The sequence below is a fragment of the Hypanus sabinus genome, chromosome 16 (assembly GCF_030144855.1).
Source record: "Hypanus sabinus isolate sHypSab1 chromosome 16, sHypSab1.hap1, whole genome shotgun sequence".
Classification (NCBI taxonomy): Eukaryota; Metazoa; Chordata; class Chondrichthyes; order Myliobatiformes; family Dasyatidae; genus Hypanus; species Hypanus sabinus.
This window is the reverse complement of record NC_082721.1, coordinates 65,213,206-65,238,341: the sequence shown is the minus strand read 5'-3', so window position 1 is coordinate 65,238,341 and position 25,136 is coordinate 65,213,206. Positions and strand designations below refer to the sequence as shown.

The window sequence follows — 25,136 nt, the reverse complement described above, 5'->3', positions numbered from 1 at the left end:
TGTGCGAACACGAATTGTGCACATATCCAAGTTCTGTGCCAATCTACTACATGGGTTTTGTATCCGTTAGAGTCTGGTGTACATTGTGTATCTGATCTTTATGTCGAACCTCTACAGATGCAACATGTTAGGACAAGGTCAAGTTCAAATCTGGTATCTGACTGACTTCAGGTAAACTCTCAACAATGTTGGCACCAAAGTCATAAATCTCATAAGGAACAACAATTAAAATAACAGGATATCTGTGTAAATCTTGGGAATGTAGCAAAATTCCTGACATTTATTTAGAATCACTTATCATAACAGCAAATATCACACATATTCCTATACAGACTCACTTCCATATGCACACACTTCTAGAATTCCAGTTAGATTCTGCCTTTTTACAAGCTCAGTACAAGCCAAATAATTCTGCTGGTGAGACTACTCCCGCAAAGTAGCTTTCCATTCTTTGCAGTGGGTCTTGAATCCACAATCTTCAGAGCCAGATGCAGAGCAAGAGCGAAAGAGTATGAAAGAGAGAAACTCCGCTGAGAAGAATCTTGTCATTGGGTCATGAATGAGTCTGATTGTATTACTTTATAAGTCTAGAAAAAACAAAATGAGATTGCCATTATTTGTCTTGCTCCAGACAAAATTGGGTTAAGTCCAACTTTAAGGAGGTAAAATTCTCCTATTCACTGCCCTGGGGGTTCTGCCAGAAGAGTCAAAGCTCCTTGAGATTCATGGTCAGCAGGAGGGCTTGAATGGGAACAAGAACCACAGTGTGCTCATCACCTGTGTTGGCCCACAATGGTCTGTTGGAAAGCTGGTGCCTACTCGTGTGTGGTGGGCAGAGGATGGGGCAAGGCCAAGGTACCTTGCCGAGACCCTGCAGACACCACTCCCAGCAAGAGGAGCAAACTGACTTGTTATTCAATCATCAGATGTCATGCAACAGCAGAGGGCAGCAAAAAGCCAAGTGGAGGCAGAAACAATCTCATTATTTGCATGGATGAGAGTTTCAGCTGTGTGGGTTCACTGTCCATTGTCAGGAGCAGTAACCCCACCAATGTGGGACTTAAATAGGTGGTTCGGGGATGGGGTGTGGGTCTCGAGCTGAGATCATGAGAGGATGTTGTAGGAATCCAGCAGTGTGTCGGGCCCACTATTGTCACCAAGTGATTCACACTCATAGATTTCCTTATCAGGAGACCAATCATTATGGATCAGTCATAACATCTCCTCCTCACTGACAGTCAAGGATGTGTGCTGAGCTCATGGCTCTACTCTGTCCAGTCTCCTGTGGCTAGGCCCTGCTCAAATACCATCTACTTCATTAGGAGTTTGAGGAGACACAAGAAGGTGCATCCATCTTTAAAGACCCTCAGCATCCGGGACATGTCTTCTTCTTGTTACCACCATCAGGGACGAGGATAGGAGTCTTCTATCATCAGATTTCTGAACACACCATGAACTCTATCCAGTTCCCTTTTGCATTATTTATTTTGTAACTCTTAGTAACTTTTATGTATTGCGGAGTTCTGGGACCACAAATTAAGTAATTTCACAACGTATGTCAGTGATAATAAAACTGTGTTGTCGGGGAAAGAATTGTGAGGGCCAATAATTAATAAATAGTGATGTGTGTTCTGCTAATGTGGAAACAGGAAACCGCAGACTAAAGTAGAGACATTGAATGCAGCATCGATGCTGCCCAAGTTTCAGGGACTTCACTAATTATGAAATAGCAAGTCCTCATCATTGTGTCAGAAAATTGGATTTATTGCTATACCTGTGGTAATCATTTTATTCTGCAATCTGGAACTTGTCAGTTCCTCAATTAACTTCGTCTAGATGTCATTCTGTTGTCGAAATGTACTTTTACAGGTAATCTCATCAACTGAAAATGTAAAAGCTGCATCAAATTCACGTTCAGCTAAATCAGCTTTGCCTGGTTTCCTGGTGTTTAAATGGTTAATTTAATATCAGAGAAAGTATGCAGAATATAGCCTGAAACTCTCACTCTTCGCAGACATCCACAAAACAAATTACACCAAGGATTGACTGACAGGAATATGAGAATCCCAATGACCCACCCTCCCCCTTCCATGCACAAGTAAAGGTTCTCCCCCTCAGCTTCCTCCACCACTTGCACCAGCAAAAGCACTGACACTGCTCCACCTCACCCCCGGCCAACATGCAAGCAATAGCATGGTGTGCGTCGGTTTTTAATCGATTTGCCCATTATTTCAAATACCATCTCTGAGATCTTTCAGGTTGTTCCAAGAAACAGATTCTGAAATCTGATGCTGATACAGCACGGCAACAGGCCTCGTCACGAACTAGCCTATACCAACCAGGATGCCCCATCCAAGCTTATCTCTTTTCTCTAAAATTTTCCTATCCATTTACATCCACCTACCATTTAAAAGTTGCTTTTGTACCTAACTCAAGCAATTCCTCTGGCTGCTCATTCCACATGTATACTACAGTAAATGTGGCTGGTCTGGTTCAGTTAGTTAATGGTGACAGCTCCAGGATGTTGATGGAAGGGACTCAATGACATCATTGAATCTCAGGGGTAAGTGGATTGATGTGCTCTTGATTGAGGGGGCAATTGTGAATTATTTCCCACTTCTCAGCCCATGCCTGATTGGAGGAATGAAGTTCCTGAAACATTCACTCTTTCTTCTTCTACAGAGGTCAAAGGAGACCCATTACTGTCATCGACCCAAGACACTCAGTTTATTTCTGCCTCCGCGGACACAACCTGACCTTCTGAAGATTTCTGTCCTTCTGGATAAAGCTTCTCACCTCAGTAACGCTCATCTCCACCTCTGTGGACATGATGGTGATGTTCTTCCTTTTACTGGTCAACCATTTCCGTAATTCATCAACCACCTTCAATGAAATGAGAATGATACATTAGTCACACCCAGTTTTAATGAATTTTATTTCTACACAATAAGATTGTTTGATTCTTTGTGCTAATTGTGAATTTGCACTTTTTTCCATTTTCTGATATTTATTTTTGCAATGGTCCTCTCTATCTATTTTTGTAATGATTATGTAAGTGTCATAACACAGTTATGAGTGGTGAGAGAAACCTTGACACAATAACTATTATTTTGTAGCAAGCTTTAAAGAATTTGTTAATTTCTGCCTAGTAGAGTAAAACTATCTTTCAATCACCCTTCAGAGTCCCAAGGCCAAGTAAGAATTACAATTTACGTAGTCACTGTGTCCCATTGGCACCTTCAGTGGATCACTCAGAGAGAAGGAAATCTCCAAGATACTCGGTCAGATAGGATTAGACTTTCCACATTGCCTCCCATGGAAGAAGTTCATGGAACTAATACTGGGACTGGAAAGTGCATTGAGGCTTACAGGAAGCAGCTTGCTCAGGTGTCATGCCAAACCACCAACATCAAAAGAAGAGGATAGATTCACATATCAAAAGTATAAATGAATGTGCAGAGGCAACTCAGGATCCAAGTACATAACTCTCCATGCTATCATCTCCAAGGATTTCTGAAACTGCATGTCAAGGGCTCCTTGTCCCTCAAAATTCTTTCAGAACATATCATTCATTGTGTATATCCCACCCTTACTTGTTCTCATCACTTCACACTTACCATCATCAAATTCCATCTGCCACTATTCTGCCCATTTTGCTCACTGATCAAGGTCTGGCTGTAGCCTGAGACTGTGCTCTTCACTAACCACCACACCACCAAATTTCTTTTATCAAAGAGGAATGAAATCATGATCTTGGAAAAAATTTACAGAGGCAGAGAGCTTCTGGGTAAGGGGATGAAAGGTTATTGGGGGGGGGGGGATGAAAATGAAGATTAGAGGTCACAATCACATCAGCCTGATCAGATTAAATCGTGATGAAAACCTAAGGGACTCTTACTTCAAATTCATGGTTCAGTAAAAGACTCTATAACCATTCATCACTATGATAATTATATGCAGAGAGCAAGATCAGGAGGAGAAATTCATTGAGTTCCAGAGTCATAGAGCAATACAGTTTGGATAGAGGCCCTTCGACCCAGCAAGCTCATGCCAACCACAATACCCACCCATTAGTTCCAAATTCCTGTGTTAGACCATGAGACATTGAAGCAGAATTAGTCTATTCGGCCCATTGAGTCTGCTCCTTTCAACCCCCATCCCTCAAAGCCACAACCCTCCATGTACATATCCAAATACTTCTTAAATTATAGTACTGTACCTGCTTCAACCAGTTCTTCTGGCAGCTTATTCCATATACTCACCATCCTCTACCACTCAGGTCCCTTTTTAAATTTTTCCCCCTCACCCTAAGTCTATTACCCCTAGTTCTGGTCTCCCCAACCATCTGGAAAAGACTTATCACCCATCTTCTACAGTATATGTTTCTCATACTTTTAAACATTTCTGCAAGGTTGACTCTCGTTTTCCTACGTTCCAAGGAATAGAGACCTAAGCTGGTCAACCTCTCCGTATAACTCAAGTCCTCTAATCCTGGAAACATCTTTAAATATTGTCTGCCCCCTTTCCAATTTACCATGACTTTCTGATAACAGGGTGACCAAGAGCATATACAGTATTCCAATTGCATCCTCACCAACAACTTATGAAACTACAAAATTATGTTCAATAACCAATGCTCATTGCCCTGACTAATGTAGGTCAGTGTGCCAAGTGCCTCTTTCGCCACCCTGTCCACCTCTGACTCTGCTTTCAAACTCATACTCCTAGGTTCCTCTGGTCTTTTACATCCCAGTTGCCCAAACATTCACAGTATGTGTCTGTAGGGAAGAGATTCTTACCCGGCGATTGAAAACGCAGTAAATAATGAAAACGAACAGTCCCTGGAGACTGTTGATGACTGTGAATAAGTGGGAGAACACTGCAGTGCTCTGGTCAACGTGAAATATTCCAAAGATCCATGTGGTTCCCAAAACAAACATCCGTGCTGCAGCTTTAATGGTTAGGGTTCTGTAGAGAAGAAGGAAAAAGAAACCAGGTGAATGAAAATCACAGGAATGATGAAATTCCTTTCATGTGGAATCTTTCATACCCACAGGACTTTCTCAGAAGCCAACAGCAGATTCTCGTGTTTATTGGATACATTGCTGGGCCCCAGACATCACTGGAAAGGATATTGCTTATTGCATCAAAACTGCCCTTGAGAAGGTGGTGGTGTGTCACTGCCTGGAAGTGCTGCTTTCCGTCTGGTGCAGGTACTCCCATGAAATGGTTGGAAAATGAGTCCCAGGATTTAGACTCAGTTACAGCAGAGGAGCGGTGATATATTTCCAATTCAGGGATGCTGTGCTACATAAGACAAGAAGCAGGTGCAGATGTTGCTTCTCTGAACCTTCCCTGTCATTTGGTAAGGTCATGGTTGGTCTAATCTTGGTGTCCTGTACTCTGCAAACTCCTTGACTCCCAATAACACCAGATCTGCATCACCCTGGGGTAGAGATTAACGATCTTTCAAGTGTCATGTGTGATGAACAAACCTGATGGAAATGGGGTCCAGAGCTGACCCCCCCCCCCCGGGAACTATGCTGCTAATGAGAGAGAGAGATGAAGAACAGAGGTAGAGGCATCTGATACAGATAAGAGACAGAGAGAGACAGATGAGTGAAGTATTATAGCTTCTTCACTGATGGAAAGGTAAAAAATCTTTTGCTATAAGAACACTTCTTTGCACTTTAACATTCTTGCTGAGACAGCAGAGAGTGGACTAGTTTGATGGACATGGACATATTGAGTTGATGGATGACTGATATCCCATCAGTGGGGATAAAAGACGGGTCTGGGGAGACACCCTCAGACACACCAGTGGACACTGAAAGAGTGTTGTGCACCCACAGGAAGGTGGGGGCCTGGAGGATTGGTTCAGGAGAATTGGTCCGGAGTACGGTGGATGAAGGCAGACCGGTGGGTACTTGTGTGTGTGTCCACCCCTGCCTGGGTGACGAGTCCATCACAGAAGAACGGTCTAGCCAGGAATGGAACGGTCACAATCGGTGACCCCAACGGTACAATGGAACAAGAAGATGACGGAAGATTTGCCTGCTGCAGCTGTTCATCTCTTGCTCGCTCTCTCTCTCCAACATTGCAACATAACAACAACTACTTCAGCACGAACTGAACTGAACTGAACTCTATATTCCCTTATGACTATTCTTTTACCCCTAGACTTTGATAGAGCTTGGTTCTGATTCTTATTCTTGCACTTCTGTATTTATCATTGCTAACCTGTTTTATATATATATTTGCATTTTTGATTCTGTTTTGCTTAGTTTACTAATAAACACGTTTAGTTGCAGTAGTACTAGACTCCAACATATCATTCCATTTCTGCTGGTCTGTTAACCCAGTTACGGGGTACGTAACACAAGTAAAAGAGTCTCTCCTGATTCCATTTTGTAATGTGTCACTCACTATCAGAAAGTGTTCATTACAATGAACACCATCCTCTCACACCTTCTCTATCCCCTTCATAATCTTCTATTTTGCAATGTGGGCCCTTCTCACCCTTCTAAACTATAATGAGTGAAATTCCATTCTGCTTAAATGTCTCTCAAACATCAACCCAGCCTAAGAATCAGCCTGGTAAACCTTCTCTGCAGTGCACACCAGTCAATTTGTGCACAAACTGCAACGCAACAATATAAGATCATCTGGTCATGCTGATGTTGAGTAAGTTGGCGTCTTCTTTTCATGAAAAAGCTAGAAGCCAGAATTTGGGTTTCAGACGTCTGATGTGTCGGACACTCAGGATAGACCAGCAGGTTATTGCCTTTGGCCTTTGAGCATCCCTCAGTGTTGATAGACAGGATTAAATCAACTGAATGATAGAGCCCCTAGCTAATAAAGCTTGGAGAGACAGGGCTAGAGATGCTTTACTTGTGTTTAGGGTGACTGATGCATTTGCCTGTGTTGCTGCCAAGCACCCCCCGCCCCATAACCAAGAATGCATCCTGAGGGTGAGTGGGAAGAAGCCTTCAGGGCTGCTCAGAATCACCTCATCTGTCTATGCAGATCTAGCCCCAGAAGGAGTTCTTCTGTCATAAAGTCCAAATGCCTTCAGAAAACCCAATGGCTCCTCCTTCTCTACCTTATTTATTATTAGATTCACGATAGGAAACATGAGTTTCCCTTCATGATACAATGTTGGCTCTGCCTGGTCATGCTCAGATTATTGAAGTGCCTCCTGAATGAGACCTTAATGATGTGTCCCATCTTTTGGTGATACCATCATCTTACATTGTCTGTGCGCCTGTTCCTGGTCATTGGGTTTGAGGGTAAGTGGCAGCAACCGTGTCAGTCCTGACACTGTTCTCACATAGCATGTACACAAGAACATTTCCAACAACAATTGCCGACCAATGACCTGACTAGCTCCCCACTTCCAGTGTCACCATCAGCAGAGATCAGCACCATGGACAGAGAACCTGGGAACCTGGGACCCCACTCACTCACCAGGATCAACTGTAAAACAAAATACTAATATAAAAGATAGAGTTAATTTGTTGTTACAAATCAACAAATATCATGATATACAGTCAGTAGTCACTTTATTAGACACACCTGTAAACCTGTTTGTTAATGCAAATACCTAATCAGCCAATCATGTGGCAGCAATTCAATACATAAAAGCATACAGACATGGTCAAGAGGTTCGGTTGTTTATCAGAATGGGGAAGAAATGTGATCTGGGTGACTTTGAATGTGGAATAATTGCTGGTGCCCTGATGGGGTGGCTTATGTATCTCGGAACTGCTGATACATACCCTAGGATTTTCACACAATACAGTAATTAGATAAGGGAATCTCAACTGAAGTTCCATGGGAGGGTGCTAGAGATCATGATTAAAAAATAAACATTGTTTTTTGACCTTTGCGCAATGCTCACAGTGGTGAGCAGTTGTCAAGCAATCTAATTCGAGGTCTCTCAGCCCAGTGTGGCATTGCGCAGTCGGACCGTGTTTGTTTGCTTGAGTCCATTCTCAGTTCTTAACGCCATATAAAAAGTGATAAAAGGTGAGTGTTGTATTGCGCGGGCGGGAGGATGGGAAGCTTATAATTGGTGAGGGTTGTATTGCACGGAGGAGGGGATGGTAGGCTGATAAGGAGCGTAATGTGTGTTATCCAAATATTGAATGAACTCGCCCAATTTGGGCATCCCAAATTACCTCTCCCAACTTCCCCTTATGGGAGTGAACAAAGTCTGCCGGTGTAGTCTAAAATTGGAAGGAAATTGTGGCGACTTTTGAAGACGAGGTGTGAGTTGGGAGAGGAGAATTCTAGGCCTAGCCCTACGAATAATTCTGATAAGGTTAATGATGAAGAATGACAATCTTCTGAATCATTTCACTGAAGCAACAATGGACACAAAAGTCCGTCTCTTTTAACAAAACGATTCAAGTCTATTTAATCAACAAATACACAAAGTACAAATATTTACAAAACAGTGAGTACATTCAAATTAAGATATGATTATTACTGTCTAAAAAACAGTCAGTTCCCTGGGGAGGGGATACCACTGCTTTCGGAAATCCCCCACTGTACCATTGTGATCGCATGCTCCTTCTCCATGGTCAGCCGGACATGAACGTATCCTCGGTCGAGGGGCGGCAGTCGGCACTGGTGGAGTTCTCGACTTTCCGCCGCCTCGCCCCGTTATGGCCATCTTGGCCAGGCTCAGGAGTAAGCCCAGCAGGTAAACCCCTCCCGTACTGGGGGGCCGCATACAATGAGCGCAGGGCTGAAGTGCAAACAGAACCTGAGCAGCAGCTGCTTCAGATACTCAAACAGGGGCTGCAACCTCTCACACTGCACATGAGCCTGGTACACTGACTCCTCCCAGCCACAGAATGGACAGGGAGACGGAGTGTCAGTGAACCTGCTTAAAGACCTGTTGCACAGTACCGCCCAATGCAACACCTTCCACTCCCCAGTGTACAGGGGAAGGACCCCTGCATAAAGAGGTTTCCACTGGGGACCTCTTTCGCTGACAGATTGTAAAAGAGTTCACCAAGGTGAGTCCGATTGGCAGACAAAGGCAAGGAAGTGAAAGGTGTGCAGGAGTACAAGAAATGCTTCGGAGAGTAGCAGAAGAACATGGTGGACATTCCTGCAAGATTGTTCACATTGTGTGGGACCCTCTCCCGTGTGGTGATCGGGTGGTGATGCAGCCACTGTGATAGGATGGGGACCAGTGCCCCTAGCAGCTAGAGCACCCTCCCTCCACCAGCGCAGGAACACCCTGTCTGGATGAGACTAGACTCTATTCTCAACAGCTCTCGGTAAAAGTTGTAGCAGTTTTCTCAGAGTGACAGGGCTGATGCTGCCCACTGGAAGCCGCCTGTCCTCCTGCAGGCAGAGAAAGGGTGTCGTCTGGAGGGTGGTCGCTATTCAGGTATCTCTGCAGGGTACTGAGGTGGAGAGCTGCCAGCTGGGCTGTGCACACGCACCAATGACCTCGGTGCTCGGGACTGCAGCAGAGACCTAGAATTCGTCCACCAGTCTCCACTGGGTCCTGGAGGCAAAAACAGTCAGCGGGTCTAAAGTAATCAATGGGTTTTACATGGATCGGTGATCCATGTTGTCCTACTCCATTGTGCCTAGTCTGTAGCAAACAACTTACAAATATCGCTACGGCTCCCACAAAATTTAAAAGACACTTAACTACAAATCACATCCATATGACATGTAAAGGTGCTGATTATTTTGAATGACTACTGGAATCTCAAAATAAATAGATGAAATCTTATGAAAATAAATTCACAGTCAGTAAAAGGGTTCAAGAAGCAAATTATTTGATAGCACTAAGACCAGTTCAATTGAGAATATTTAAAAACTGTGTAAAAACCTAACCAAAGAGCACACAAATCCCCTGTTTCATTCAGAAATCCAGTGGCATAGTGGTGGAAGTGTTCTCAACAGGGTGCTTGAGCTGAAGGTTGAATTGCAGGAGCACTTTCAAGAAAATCTAGTAGGCTAGATTTTGCTAAGTGTTTTGAAGATGAAGAAAGGTTGCAGAAGCTAGCCTACATGACATACATTTTTCATCATATGAAAAAGTTGAACAAGGCCCTGGAGAAATATTTTGACTTCAAGGAGCAAGAAATTTGGATTTAAAAGGAAACCAACTTTGGAAAAATCAAGCTGCAAACAGAAAGCTTAAAATATTTCCACTGTTGCTTAAGAGTGAGGAAGGATCGTAAAGTCTCAAGTCTTATTGAAAATGACCTGGAAGAACTGTTGACGAAATTGAAGACTATTTTTCCTTCCTTCCAACACAAGTGTATGACTGGGAGAGGATCTCTTTTCTAGATCTTCTGCTCAGCCTTGGAACTTCTCTTTGAGAGAAGAGGAAGAACTTTGTTAGATGCAGTCGGATCTTGCACTCAAGATGAGATTTACTGACCTGCCCTTGGACAACTTCTGGATATCTGCGAAAAAAAAATCCTGCCTTTCATAAGAAAGCAGTGAACATTTTGCTGCAGTTTCAACTTTTAACACGTGTGAGCAAGCTTTTTCTTGTTTAACAAGCATCAAGAGCAAGGATATAAATCATCTCATTTCAGTTGAAGGTGGAATCCATGTGTGCTTATCTCAAGTTCGACCCAGCATTGAGAAATTTATTATTTTTGGGTTATGAGTTTGTAAAATTTATGAAGGAAAGAAACAGTAATTTTAAGAATGGTAAGCTAAGCTTAACTATCTGTTTAGTTCAAGAAAGCCTGGCTAAAACTTCATTCTCTGCTCAAAAGAGCACAGACAATTGTTTTTGGATGATTATATCTACAACTTACTGATTATGATAATACACTGTGAGCTCTAGATATAATCATTTATATGCAAGGGCTCCTAGAGACCTGAAAATTATTTCAAGGGTTCCTCTAGGACAAAAGTGTTGAGAAAGGCTGATCTAGAGTTTACAGAGAATGGAAAAAAAAGACAAAAAATAGTAGTTCTGTGGGCAGAAACACCTTGTGAGGTCAGAGGAGAAAGGAGGAAGGCCTGACTGGTACAAGCTGAAAGAAAGATAACAGTAACTCAAATAACCACACATTACAACAGTGGTGTTCAGAAAAGGTTCTTTGAACACACAGCACATCAAACCTTGAAGCAGATGGGTTACAGCAGCAGAAGATTTTGGTGCATCTAATAGATATGCCTAATAAAGTATGTCAGTGGTAGTAAATTTTTTCAGTGCTAACAAACCTGATTATGATTCTGAAAGGCGAGGTATGTGCAAGGAGATCTTGGTGTTCCCTTCCTATAATTATCTAAAGAGGATGTAAGTGCATATATTTACTTTGTAACATCAAGGATGCCTCAGACATTTGGGACCTAGCCACATGAGTCATGTGCTGTTGGCTCTCAGTAGGAGTGTCTCTGTGTTTTGCCAGGTCACAAACAACAGCAGCTTCCATGTCAGGACTCTGCCCCATGTCGGGGTCCAGACAGGCTGGGCTAGTGATGGACACGTAGTGGAACACAGAACAGAGAACACAGCACAGTACAGACCCTACAGCTCATGATGTTGTGCTAAACTTTTAACCTACTCCAAGATTAAGCTAACCCTTTCCTCCCACATAGGGCTTCATTCTTCTTTCATCCATGTGCCTATCTAAGAGTCTTTCAAATGCCCCTAATGTACCCCCCTCTACCACCACCCCTGTTAGTGTGTTCCACTCTCACACCACCCTCTGTATGAACAACTTACGTCCAAGATCGTGCCCCACCCCCCGCTAATAATTTTCCTTGAATCACCTTAAAATTATGCCATCTTGTATTAGCCATTGTTGCTCTGGGAGGAAGATGCTAGCTGTCCACTCCATGCTTCATATCATCTTATATATATCCATCAAGTCACTTACTTGGTTTCCTTAAGCTTCGACACCTCCTTGTTGCGCGAGTTGAAATGGCGTCTCAGTAAGTAGACAGTCGAAAATAAAAGGACTGTATTGACCTGGAGAGGGAGAAGGAGAGAGTGCAAGAGTAAAGGGAGAAATTGCAAGAAAGAAATAGTGTGTGTGTTAGAGAGAGAGTGAGGGAATGATAGAGGGAAGAGTAAAAGAGGATGAGAGAGAAGAAGAGTGAGTTTCATGAGAAAGGCAGAGTGGATCCTCCAAATCCCACACTGAATTCACCCCTCCCATTTTCCATTCTCACTCACTGACACTCACACTTACTCCACAATGTTCGTTGGCTTTGCCCATGGCAATCTCTCTTGCTTTATCTAAAATTCTCTTTGTCCCCCATGTCTCCCCCTCAAACTCTCCACACATACACTCTGGAAAACCAACATACCTCTAGTTGTGACTCAGGGATGCAATTTTCCACAGGATGTGGATGCATTGGGATGACTGGGAAAACCAAGAGAGGAATTAATGGGAATTGTTCACCCTTCACCACTAAGATGAGTCAGTGGGATCTGTGTGCTGGGAACTTCGGGCCAGAAGGTTGGGAAGCAGGACCCCAGTATCTCTGCTTTCTTCCATCCTGCCCTGAATCAATGACCCGGTGCCCCTCAACCCGCCTATTCCTCCTCACTGCCCTTCTTACTTATGCCGACAGACACAAACAAACACAAGGACTAGGCCCACCCCTACTCAGTGTTAAATAAAAAGACAATGAAGATGGTGGAAAGAGATCGCAAACTTTAACATAGTTTAACAACAGGAACTTGCTTTTAGATCAAAATCTCCCATCATCTCCAAAGTGTGAAGCATTTGACGAAATGTCCCAACACTTGGGGTAAAGTGGTACCTAATCTGCAAATGTGCCGATGTCTCAAAGGGATGAAAGCAACCATGAAGATTCCGTTATCACTGGGCCCAGTGCACCCACGACTCAGAGGAGGTCTGGGGGTGGGGGGTGGAAATGATGGAGGAAACTACCCAGGATGATTCTAAGATAGGTGGCATTGTGGATAATGAAGTAGGTTTTCAAAGCTTGCAGAGAGATTTAGGCCGATTAGAAGAGTGAGCTGAATGATGGCATATGGAGTTTAATGCTGATGAGTGTGAGGTGTTATATTTTGGTAGGAATTATCCAAATAGGACATACATGGTAAATGGTAGGGCATTGAAGAATGCAGTAGAAAAGAGTGATCTAGGAATAATGGTGCATAGTTCCCCAAAGGTGGAATCTCATGTGGATAGGGTGGTGAAGAAAGCTTTTGGTATGCTGGCCTTTTTAAATCAGAGCATTGAGTATAGGAGTTGGGATGTAATATTAAAATTGTACAAGGCATTGGTAAGGCTGAATTTGGAGTATTGTGTCCAGTTCTTGTCACCAAATTATAGGAAAGATGTCAACAAAATTGAGAGAGAACAGAAAAGATTTACTAGAATGTTACCTGGGTTTCAGCACCTAAGTTACAGAGAAAAGTTGAACAAGTTAGGTCTTTGTTCTTTGGAGCGTAGAAGGTAGAAGGACTTGATAGAGGTATTTAAACTTATGAGGGGGACAGATAGAGTTGACATGGATAGGCTTTTTCCATTGAGAGTAGAAGAGATTCAAACAAGAGGACACGAGTTGAGAGTTAGGGAGCAGAAGTTTAGGGGTAACACGAGGGGGAATTTCTTTACTTAGAGAGAGGTAGCTGTGTGGAATGAGATTCCAGCAGAAGTGGTAGAGGCAGGTTCGATATTGTCATTTAAAGTACGTTTTGGATAGGTATATGGACAGGAAAGGAATGGAGGGTTATGGGCTGAGTGTGGGTCAGTGGGACTAGGTGAGAGTAAGCGTTCCACATGAACCAGAAGGGCCGAGATGGCCTGCTTCCGTGCTGTAATTGTTATATGATTATATGGTTATATGTGTAGGCTGGGTGTACCCTTTGCATTGGTCAGTGACTGGAGTCCTGACAGGGCTGGGGTTGATGGGGTCAGTGGCTCAGGGTTAGGAGTGAAAACAACAGATCAGAGGTCAAAGGCTAACCCCTAGGTCAGAGGTGCAATTGACACACACGCACACACTTGAGGGCCACGTTCACTGATATTTCTTTGGTTATCAGATGTGCTGACCACACTGAGTGTCAGACACATTAACATTGAGAGGACACGATGCTTCTCACAGTCCATGAGAGATTTGTGAGGGGTTGTTGTACTGGACGCAGCCCCACAGCAGAGGCACCACCCTTGGCTGTGGTCCTTCCACACTGAGCTTTTGCAGTGTCTGCGCCGAGCTTCAGTGCATCCCCCAAGCTCGTCCTTCTCAACACTGGACACCGAGAGAGTCCAGTGCACAGTGATATCTGGTGTCTGTGAACCCTGGGGATAGAGACACACCATGTGGACACACACAGGGGCCTGAAAATGAAGCACACAACAAGAGAGAACCCTGGTCTGGAATGTTTGGTGTGTAAAGAGAAACAGGAAGCTTACCAGAATCACAAAACAGACCGGGCCCTGGAAACTCCAGTTAAACCCCGACTCGTGCTTCAGCCAACAGCTGTGAAGATGGAAGAGTTTCGTCACTGGGTGGCAGTCAGTTTGTGAAATACATTGAGAATGTCAGCAGATCTACAGTGCAGGAAGCAGCAGCCAATCTCTGCATGGCAAGATCCCAAAAAAGCAGTGCGTTGATGACCAATCATGCCATTGGTTAAGGGATGTTGGCCTGAATGTGGTGGAAAATGGCCTGTGCTCTTCTTTGATATAGTTTTGTTTGATAAGTTCTGTCCGTCTGAAACTACAGACAGGACTTGGCTCTGATTGCTCCTCCAATGACAGCACAAGTGACAATGTGACTCCCCCTCAGCTCTGAACTGGAACTCAACCTCCGTCCAGAGTTGGGCATCTGCCGTAAAACTGGGAGGGCAGAGCCACTTGAGAGGGATGGGGAGGGTCAGTACCCCGTCTCCCTCTGCCCCACCTGCAGAGACTAGGGTTGATAGTAACCAGGTCTCACAGCATCAGGCAGCTGGTGTTTCAACAGAAGCTTTGTTTGCCTCTCTCATTGTGGTCAATCCCAGAAGAAGATGAGGGAATTAGACGACTGGCTCCGCAATGTTCTGTGATGCTGTGATATCAGTCAGACTCTCTTCTCCATGTCCTTGGATGGAGATCAGTGGGAGATCAGGTCACTGCAAACTCTCCCCTGTGATCACAGGTCAACAGGCTGCAGAAGTGGGTGTTGGATCAGGGTTTAAAGAGCTGTGAACCTAGACTAGGGAAATGGGTTCCAGTGACGGTTGATTGGTAGACTTCTGTTGCCCCTGTGCCTTCTGAGGATTCTCCTCTGGCCCATGGCCAATCTCAGACCTCTCAGTGGTACAGTAGCTGAGATCAGCTGGGACAGGATCTGTCAGCGGTTGAAGTCAAACCCTCCCCAGTCCCTGGCATCATCGTAGAAAATACCCATGATAACCCTCACAAGTCTTTTCCTTTTTACAAGTTTCACGGCAGCTTCCTACACCTCTCCATGGAATCACCACGTGGGGAATATTTAATACAAAATCATCAAGGCTTCAGATGAAGGATATTGGGTGAATTGTATGCTTTGTTCTCAGAGATGGTACACTTGTTATGGTGGGTGAAGAAAGCATCAAAGGGGAATTGATGGCCATGTGTGGGAGGATAATGCAGGGATGGAGGGAGATAAGGAGAAAGGCAATGGGAGTGATGGGCTAAGTCTGCAGGAAGCTAGCAGAGACCTGATGGGCCAAACAGCTTCTTTCCACATCGTAGTCAGTTGCATCACTCTATCCATTTCCTTATCGTTTAATACTCACGCGGTCTCTGTTCCATAGCCTCCAGGGTTTACTGCTGCTGAGATAATGACGATCACAGCAGGAACAGCATAAGCAGAAACGTACAGGTATCTTGGTTTGATGATATGTCTGTGAGTGTAATTGGTGACTGTCAGGTGACTGGATGTGATGAAAAGCTGCAAACTGTCCAGGAACATCCAGACGAAGACGGCAAGGAAGAGGTAATGCAGACACCCGGCAACCAGGGCGCACACAACCTAAAGAAAGAGGCAACACAGTGGATAGTGAGCAGCTCGGGGCAAAAGCAGAGGGCAGTCAGAGACAGGGACGCAGGCAGGAACATGCAGAGACACACAGACGGTTATAGACAAGTGGAAAGAAACAGAGAGATAACCACAGCTAAAGATATTCACACGGACACAGTGAAAAACACAGAGTCAGAAATGGACTGACATTGGAACTGGAACACAGAGCGAAACACAACGTTTTCCAGCTCCCCCTTATGTCTTCTCTTCTCCTCCCCTGCCTATTATATCCTCCGGTTCCCATCATTCCCTTTCTCTCCTGCTCCATGATCCTGTCCGATCAGATTCCTTTTCCTTCAGCCCTTTAACATTTTCACCTATCACCTCCCAGCTGCTGCATTTGTACCCACCCCCACCACCCACACTCCTTCCCCCTCAATTCATCTCACCTATCACCTTCCAGCTTGTATTCCTTCCCCCTCCTCTCCCTCTGATTCTGACTTCTGCCACCTTCCTTTCCAATCCTGATGAAGGGTCTCAGCCTGTAATCTCAACTGTTTATTCACCTCCATAGATGCTGCCTGACCCACTGACTTTCTCCAGTGTTTTGTGTGTGTAACTCAGAGATACTAACACAGAGGCACTGAAGTAAACCAGTACACCAACACATGTACACAATGGAAGAGATAATGTGCAAACATATAAAGAACACGGTGGGGATACACACCAAAGATTTATTAATGAGTAGTAATTCAGTGATATAACTAGAATAATACACAAAGGTGATGGAGGAACTCCAAGGGTCAGTAGGTATCTATGAAGGGACACGGACATTAGACGTTTCACATTACCTGGCCTCCTCTGTTCCTCCAGTTCCTTTGTGATTTTCTCCAGGTTTCCAGTGTTTACAAACTCTTGTGAGTCCATAAACTTAGAACAACTTTGGTACTTTTTACAAAATATCTTGTTGCAGCTCCAGATCTGCAAAGTGTGCTGATGTCACTCATTCTCCAGTGACCGGGAAACTCAGTAACGTGGTTAATCCACTGGACCCCAGGGTGAATGTGAATAGGGAGGTTTGGAGTGTCCCGTGAGGTCATTGGGCAGGAGGGCCAAGGGAGGGAAAGGGCAACGTTCTGAGGTGACAGGACCATGGGGAAAGGGTGGGTCTCCAATGCTCTGAGGCTTTGGCCGCCATTGCAATGAGGATCTGATTAAAGGGATGGCACACTGGTCATGATGGGTCAATGGAAGGAGAGGACACCAGAGGAGAGTGATGGGAGAGCAGGGGCTGTGATCCCACCACTCCCACGTTAAGTCTGGCTTTGCCGCAGAATTTGACTAACTGCACATTCAGAAGACATCTGAGAATTAGAGGCGGTAATTTGGATTTCTTACCTGCTGTTTAATCCGTATTCCAATCAGAAAGATGAACTGTGCCAGGAAGAGGGTGATACTCAGGTGCTTGTGGAGATTGGTGTTAGCATTCTGGATGGATTTGCAGTTGACAAATATGGCGATGGAGGCAGCGAGGCAGAGCAGGGAGATGATGAGGCCGATGTAGGTGATCACCTCCAAGTGCCTGTCGTCAATCTGCAAGCAGAAAGTGTGGAACCACGCTCAGGAATCGGCTGTGATAGAGTCTCCAGAGTCAGCATTAGACAGAGTTACTGCAAGTTCACACTCATGGGATGTCCAGCCCCTACAGTCCTGTGTCAGTGATTCTGTTCCACACATGGCTCCTCCATCTTCTCTTTATACAACCCATCAATTCACCCCTCCACCACTTATCACTGGATACTGACAATCTAGGATCTCCGATTCTGATCCCTTAATCTCTAAGCTTAAAGCAAGATTTGCTTTATTTGTCATTTGTAAACATCAAAACATATTGTGAAATGTGTTATGTTGATAACCAACCCAGACTGAGGATCGTGCTGGGAGCAGCTGACAAATGCTGCCACTCTTCCAGCACTAATATAGCATGTCCACAACTCACTAACCCGAACCCAAACGTATGTCATCGGAACGTGGGAGGGAATCAGGGCACCTCGATGCAACTCTCGCGGTCACGGGGAGAAAGTACAAACCCCTTACAGGCAGCGGTGGGAATCAAACCACAACTGGTGATCACTGGTGCTATAAAGTGATTTTGCTCACCACTACGCTACCGTGTTGCCCACATCTGATACCGTACAGTATCCTTGGCAAAACTAATAAAGGCAGGAACGCTACAGTGCCACCATCAACTAATACCGTACCATAACCTTGGCACGTCTAACAAAGGTAGGAGCAATAATTGATCTGCTGGAGGAACTCAGCGGGTCAAGCAGCATCGGTGGTCCTTCAATTATCTGTAATAAGGGTAGGAATTACAGCATGAATGGTGAGGACCTGGTGTGTAGAGGAACAGTGTGTACAAGTCAATGTATTCCCGAAGGTGGAAATAAAGTTCGCTAAGGCAGTAAAGAAAGCATGGGTTAATTCCCTGTATTAGTCAAGGAATAAAATGTAAGTACAGTACAGACAGGAAATGGTAAAACTTTAAGCAACATTGTGTAGACCACATCTAGAATGCTGCTGAGTGAGCTGCTTGACTTGTTCTCTGAAACTGAGGCTACGTAATTTCCTGAGAAATGGTGACAGAGGGACTCCTCCTCTTACAAGCCCCTTGCCAACATTCGGCGGTTATCCTGTCTCCCTCCGCACTATGGGAAAGTGTCATGAAAAGTATCAGTGGAGAGGGTGAAGAGGTGATTCACAAAGCCCTAGGTCACCCAACCTATTCTCATAAAACATGCTTTCTAATCTGATAAATCCTCCCTAAATCTTCTACATCATTCATATAGTGAGGCAAATCTAACCCACAGTTATATCGAGTTGGAATATTTCTATGTGGTTCATGAACTCAGCCTCTTCCCTCCATCTGACTAAGGAAGGCCACCACACCATATGCCTTCGGAACCATCCTTTTGACTTGCATGGATCAGTGTTTTGTTTTCCTTGCAGCAGAGGATGCTGACGGAGCACAGAATGAATAGATACTGGGAAAATTCAGCAGAAGTGTCGAAATACAGATGGCAGAGGTTGAGCGGACGGGGTAAGGAATTTGAAGGGATTTGTGGAAGGATTGTTTTCACCCATTGGGACACACTGCCTTGACGGGGTGGCAGAGGCAGGTGCATCACCACATCCAGCGATATCTAGACAAGGATTTGTATCACCAGTATATAGAAAGCTACAGAACAAATTTTAATGTAGGTGACCCTTGACGATCAGCATGGAGAATGTGGGCTGAAGGGTCTGTTTCTGTGTTTGTGTCTCTCTCACTCTGACTCCCTTCATTCACCCTTTTCATCTGATTACAGATTTTTCTATTGAATGATTTCTTACCTCAATCTGAACTGGAGCCATTAAAACAGCAAAGCTTGTCAGATGGTTACACTGGCAGATTACATGGGTCTGATTGGAATGGATCCGTTCACAACCATCAGATAACCAGACACTTCTCTGTTTGGTATTACTCCAATAGACACATATTGGCTCTTCACCATCTTCCTTTTCCTGTAATTTCTTTTCCCGTAATTCCTTTTCCAATAATTTGGGACAAATTATTTTAACAATTATTGAAAGCATTCTAATAACAGGTTAAATATTCACACATCCCAAAGTAGTACAAAGGACGAAGTTGTTAGGTACACGCCAATCCCATAGATACAGCAAACAAAATGATCTCCTGTAGGTGGGAAACAAGTCACAGAACTGCATTTAACACAAAAGAGGGAATATCATTCTAACCAATCCCATGACACTGTTCCATCAAACAGCCACGGGACAGGAGACACTGGTTAGAAACAGAGCGAAGCTCCATGTACATTGTCCCATGACCTCGACTTTGGGAGGGGGAGACAAAGTGAATGGAAAATGAAACTCCCAGAATATCCCATCAAAATTGTGAAGTGCAGGTAATAAAATTAGAAAAGATTACCTTTATTTACCACATTAACTTCAAACCTTTGAAACATACAGTGAAATGCATCATTTGTAACAAAAACCAACACAGTCTTTGATGAAACCCATGTGGTCACAAAGAGAAAGAACAAGCTCCTCACAGACACTGGCAGGAATTGAACCCCTGTCTTATTGCTGGCACTGTAAAGTGTTATGTCAACCACTGCTATTCTGCAAACTCGATGGCTGAATGGGTAATTAGAGTAATGCAGTAATGGGTATTTTCCTTTCAATGAAATGGTGGTTGTACTTTGTAATCAATTACTCAATGACCTGAGAAATGATAGCAAGGGACTCCTCCTTTAATGTGTCTCACCACCAGTCTCTAAACATTCCCCCATCTCCCTCAGGTGAGGGATCTCCACTTCCTCTATCAGGCCCCATTGTACTGTCCCTGAGTAATGGTGACTGGAACGGTCACCATAAACTGACCTGAAATGGCCCAAACCCAGTTTCCATAGAAATGTTATACCTAAACCCAGGACCTGCTCCTGTTCAGCCAACCATTTTTAGCAGGAAGTTCATTTTTAATTGGGGAACATCACAGATTGCATCTACAAACCTGGTTGAGTTTCAGAGTCAAATTGAACTTTTCCTTCCGATTAGAGCTGATGGCTTTGTTGCTGATGGTGGCGGCTATCACCTTGGAGTTTAATGACACATTGTTCTGAGATGGACGGCCGCCTTTAACCTCTTGGTTCAGCAGGGATTCCAAGTCTTTGAATACAATTAAGGAAAAGGCCTGAAACTCTGTGGAGATAATAGATCAGCCTTTGGTGAATGTGGAGAGACATCACTGAAACATTGCAGCAACTGGATATAAAGGCAGGTCAACACAAAACATGTCCATTGCAGTAGCACTTTGTAAGTCTTTCGAATATTAAAATCAGCTGTCATTGGGGATGGACAAGGAGACCATCATGTGGGTTGCCCTATCGTGGAAAGTTAATTTGTGTTGATTAAGCTACACTCTTCCGGGTAAATGGGAGTCTATCACATTCCTGACCTGTGTCTTGTGGATTGTTCAAAATCTGGAGATCCACAGAAAATGGTGCGTTTCTGGGAAAGATAAGACCGTAAGTCAAAGATGCAGAATTAGGCCAATTTGTTGTATAGTCAAGATAGTTATGGGAGTCAGACCTTTTTCCATTCTGCCCAATGCAAAAATGCCATTCCCTATTCCCAGTTCCTCCGTCTCCGCCGCATCTGCTCCCAGAATGAGGCTTTCTGTTCCAGGACTTCTCAAATGTCCTCTTTCTTTCAGGATCGTGGTTTCCCTTCTGGTGTCTTCAAAGATGCCCTCACACGCATCTCCTCCACTTCTCACACTTCAGCCCTTAACCCATCCTCCCGTCACCACAACAGGGACAGGGTTCCCCTTGTCCTCACCTACCACCCCACCAGCCTCCGGATCCAACGCATTATCCTCCGCAACTTCCGCCACCTTCAACAGGACCCCACCACTAAGCACATCTTTCCCTCCCTACCCCTCTCAGCTTCTCGCAGGCATCGTTCCCTCCGCGACTACCTGGCCCACACATCCCTCTCCACAGAACTCCCACCTGGCACTTATTCCTGCAAGCGCAAATGCTACACCTGTCCACACACCTCCCCCCTTACCACCATTCCGGGCCCCAGACAGTCCTTCCAGGTGAGGCAACACTTCACCTGCGAGTCTGCTGGAGTCGTCTATTGTATCTGTTGTTCCCGGTGCGGTCTCCTCTACATCGGCAAGACCCGACACAGACTGGGGGACCACTTCATCGAGCACCTACGCTCCGTCTGTCACAATAGACAGGACCTCCCGGTTGCCACCCACTTCAACTCTGCCTCTCATTCCCATCTAGATATGTCCATACATGGCCTCCTCTACTGCCATGATGAGGCCAAACTCAGGTAGGAGGAGCAACACCTCATCTACCATCTGGGTAGACTCCAGCCTGGTGGTATGAACATTGAATTCTCCAATTTCTGGTAATTCCCTCCCCCTCTCCCTTCCCCTATCCCAGGTCCCTCTCTGCCTCTCTCCCCTTTTAACTTTCTGCTTCTTTATCTCTACAGTTCTTTCATGCTTATCCCCTCCCCCCTTTATCTTTCCTCTGATTGGTTTTCCACCTGGTGTCTCTAGGCTCTACCCCCTCCCCTATCTCTATTACTGAGCTTCGGCCCTCTCTTTCCCCCATTCCTGATGAAGGGTCTTGGCCCAAAATGTTGGCTGCTCTTTTCTCATGGATGCTGCCTGACCTGCTGAGTTCTTCCAGCATTGTGTACGTATTCTTTCATCCACAGCATCTGCAGTTGTATTTTTGTGGTTTTTTTTCCTTGCAAAAGGCTTCTAGTTCTGTGGGATTCTTGGGCCATTTTGCATACACTGTTCTTTTGACGTCTATCCACAGATTTTCGATGATGTTTAGGTCGGGGGAGTGTGATAGTTATGACAAAACCTTCAGCTTGCGCCTCTTGAGGTAATCCATTGTGGATTTTGAGGTATGTTTAGGATCATTATGCAGTTGTAGAAGCCATCCTCTTTTGACAGACAGTGTGATGTTTGCTTCCAGAATTTGCTGGTTTTTAATTGAATTCATTCTTCCCTCTACCAGTGAAATCCTCCCCATGCCACTGGCTGCAGCACAAGCCCAAAGCATGATCGATCCACCCCCATGTTTAACAGTTGGAGAGGTGTTCTTTTCATGAAATTCTGCATCCTTTTTTCTCCAAACATACCTTTGTTCATTGCGGCCAAAAAATTCTACTTTAACTTCATCAGTCCTCAGGACTTACTTCCAAAATGCTTCAGGCTTGTTTAGATATTCCTTTGCAATCTTCTGACACTGAATTTTGTGGTGAGGACATAGGGAATGTTTTCTTCTGATGACTCTTCCATGAAGGTCATAATTGGACAGGTGTCACTGCTCAGTAATACAGTGCACCACCACTCCAGATTCTGCTAAATCTTCCTGAAGGTCTTTTGCAGTCAAGCGGGGGTTTTGATTTGCCTTTCTAGCAATTCTCCGAGCAGTTCTCTCAGAAAGTTTTCTTGGTCTTCCAGACCTCAACTTGACCTCCACTGTTCCTGTTAACTACCATTTCTTAATTACATTACAAATCGAGAAAACAGCTACCTGGAAACTCTTTGCTATCTTTTTATAGCCTTCTCCTGCTTTGTGGCCATCATTTATTTTAATTTTCAGAGTGCTAGGCTGCTGAATGTTGGGACAAGGTTTGAGGAGTCAGGGTATTTATAAAGCTTTGAAATTTGCCTCATCTGACCTTTCCTAATGATGACTGTGAACAACCCTAACAAGCTAATTAAGGTCTGAGACCTAGGTAAAAGTTATCTGAGAGCTCAAATCTCTTCAGGTGCCCAAACTTTTGCATGGTGCTCCTTTCCTTTTGTTCACTCCAAAAATTAATACAATACAAAGATGATACACTAATCTTGCTTAAAATGTTGAAAATTAACTTTATGCCTTTAGGAGATCAGTTCATCTTCTACTCACATAACTATTCACAGTAACAGAGATTTTGAGCGGGGTGCCCAAACTTTTGCATTCTACTATATCTCACTCCTGTGCAACTCTTCATCTTCATCTGAAATTCTGTCAACAAGAGTTGTGTTGTCAGCAAATTTATAGATGGAATTTGAGCTGTGCCTAGCCACACAGTCATGGGTGTAGAGAGAGTAGAGCAGTGGGTAAGCACGCATCCCTGAGATGCACCAGTCTTGATTATCAGCAAGGAGGAGGTTATTTCTGATCTGCACTGACTGTGGTTTCCCGATGACGAAGTCAAGGATCCAGTTGGAGAGAGGGGTACAGAAGCCCAGGTTTTGGAGACTGTTGATCAGAATTAAGGGTGTGATTGTGTTGAACGCTGAGCTGGGATCAATAAACAGCAGCCTGACGTAAGTGTTGCTGTTATTCAGGTGATCCAAGGCCGATTGGAGAGCCAGTGAGATTGCATCCTATTGTCTGTGGCAAATTAATTCAACAGATTCTCCCCCCTCTGGCTAAATAAATTCCTCCTAATCTCCATTCTGAAGGGATGTCCTTCTATTCTGAGGCTGTGCTCTGTGTGCAAGACTCTCCCACAACAGAAAGCACCCTCTCCACATCCACACTTTCTAGGCCTTTGAATATTCGATATGTTTCAGTAAGATCTGCTCTCAGTCTTCTAAATTTCAGTGATTACAGGCCCGGGGCTCTCAAACTGCCTCATATGTTAACCCTTTCATTCCCACATTCATTTTATTGAATCTCATGTTGACCTACTCCATGATCAGATGAGCAGATATCTTGAATTTAGCAAATACCTGTCAGTCTGCATATTGAGTTGCCTTAGATTAATACAGAGTTTTATACCATAAATTTGATCTTAATGTTGATTACACATGGATTAAATCAATAGCCAAGCACTGCTCATTCTGAACTACGTTTGATTTCTAGTCAAGGCAGAATTGTCTTCACTGAGGTTTACACAATAAGATCAAACACAGCAGCATATTTTGATGAAGCGGAACAGATCCCACAGAGTAATAGTTCAGTCAACAACCTGGACAAGGTAGAACATCTCCTGTGAATGACTCTATAAATCACTGGTCAAACTCATTCTCATACTGTGTACACAAGCATGGGAAAGAGACAGAAAACTTACCAGCGTTATTTTCTCCAGCAGGGCTTTTCCAGTTCATCTCAAAGGAATTATTCTGAGTTTCCAATTTCACCAGTTGGTCTCCACTCGCTTTGTTCCTTTCAGGCACCTTGACCATAAGAACTATGAGGAAAGTTAAAATAACGTGAAGCATTCAGAGACAAAAGGGATGTTCTCATTTTTTTTCCATCCCTCTCTCCCTCTCTACCTCTACCTGTATGAACTATACTTCTCCGCAAGGTCTTGTCCAGGCTTTCTGAGAATCTCGTCTGATGGATACAATTTGGGCTTTCTTAGGCTGAGTTAGGTTATTGTAGTAAGAAAGCAATTAGACTCAAGTTCCCACAGAACTGAGAGAAAATACTCATGCATGTTCTTCACCCTCTGGGGGCACTGATCAAAAGCAGGTAAAATAATAAATTCTGGCTCAAATATGTTAGTTCACCAGGTCTAATACCCTACCAGCACCTCCTATCCTTGGCACAGACAGTGATCTTGACTCCTTACCAGAG

General features: G+C 44.2%; 1 protein-coding gene across 1 annotated transcript; it reads right to left on the bottom strand.

The window, feature by feature from the left end:
- Nucleotides 1-376: 376 nt before the first annotated feature.
- On the bottom strand, nucleotides 377-24,742 carry LOC132405907 (adhesion G protein-coupled receptor E1-like). Its single transcript, XM_059990885.1, has 10 exons — nucleotides 24,628-24,742; nucleotides 20,537-20,724; nucleotides 19,357-19,551; nucleotides 17,362-17,556; nucleotides 15,740-15,975; nucleotides 14,391-14,457; nucleotides 11,877-11,968; nucleotides 4,800-4,968; nucleotides 2,797-2,883; nucleotides 377-587 (listed from the first exon to the last, which is right to left on the bottom strand). Exons 1-10 carry the CDS (start codon nucleotides 24,740-24,742, stop codon nucleotides 546-548), a joined length of 1,386 nt encoding a protein of 461 aa, XP_059846868.1. The 3' UTR covers nucleotides 377-545.
- Between the last annotated feature and the right edge of the window lie 394 nt (nucleotides 24,743-25,136).

Coding starts and splice junctions, on each gene's coding strand:
- LOC132405907 (XM_059990885.1), bottom strand. CDS start 24,742: ATGGTCAAGGTGCCTGAAAGGAACAAAGCGAGTGGAGACCAACTGGTG. Junction 2,884..4,799: donor ACTGCGTTTTCAATCGCCGG/GTAAGAATCTCT, acceptor ATTTCATTGAAG/GTGGTTGATGAATTACGGAA. Junction 588..2,796: donor TGGAGATGAGCGTTACTGAG/GTGAGAAGCTTT, acceptor TGTTTTTTCTAG/ACTTATAAAGTAATACAATC.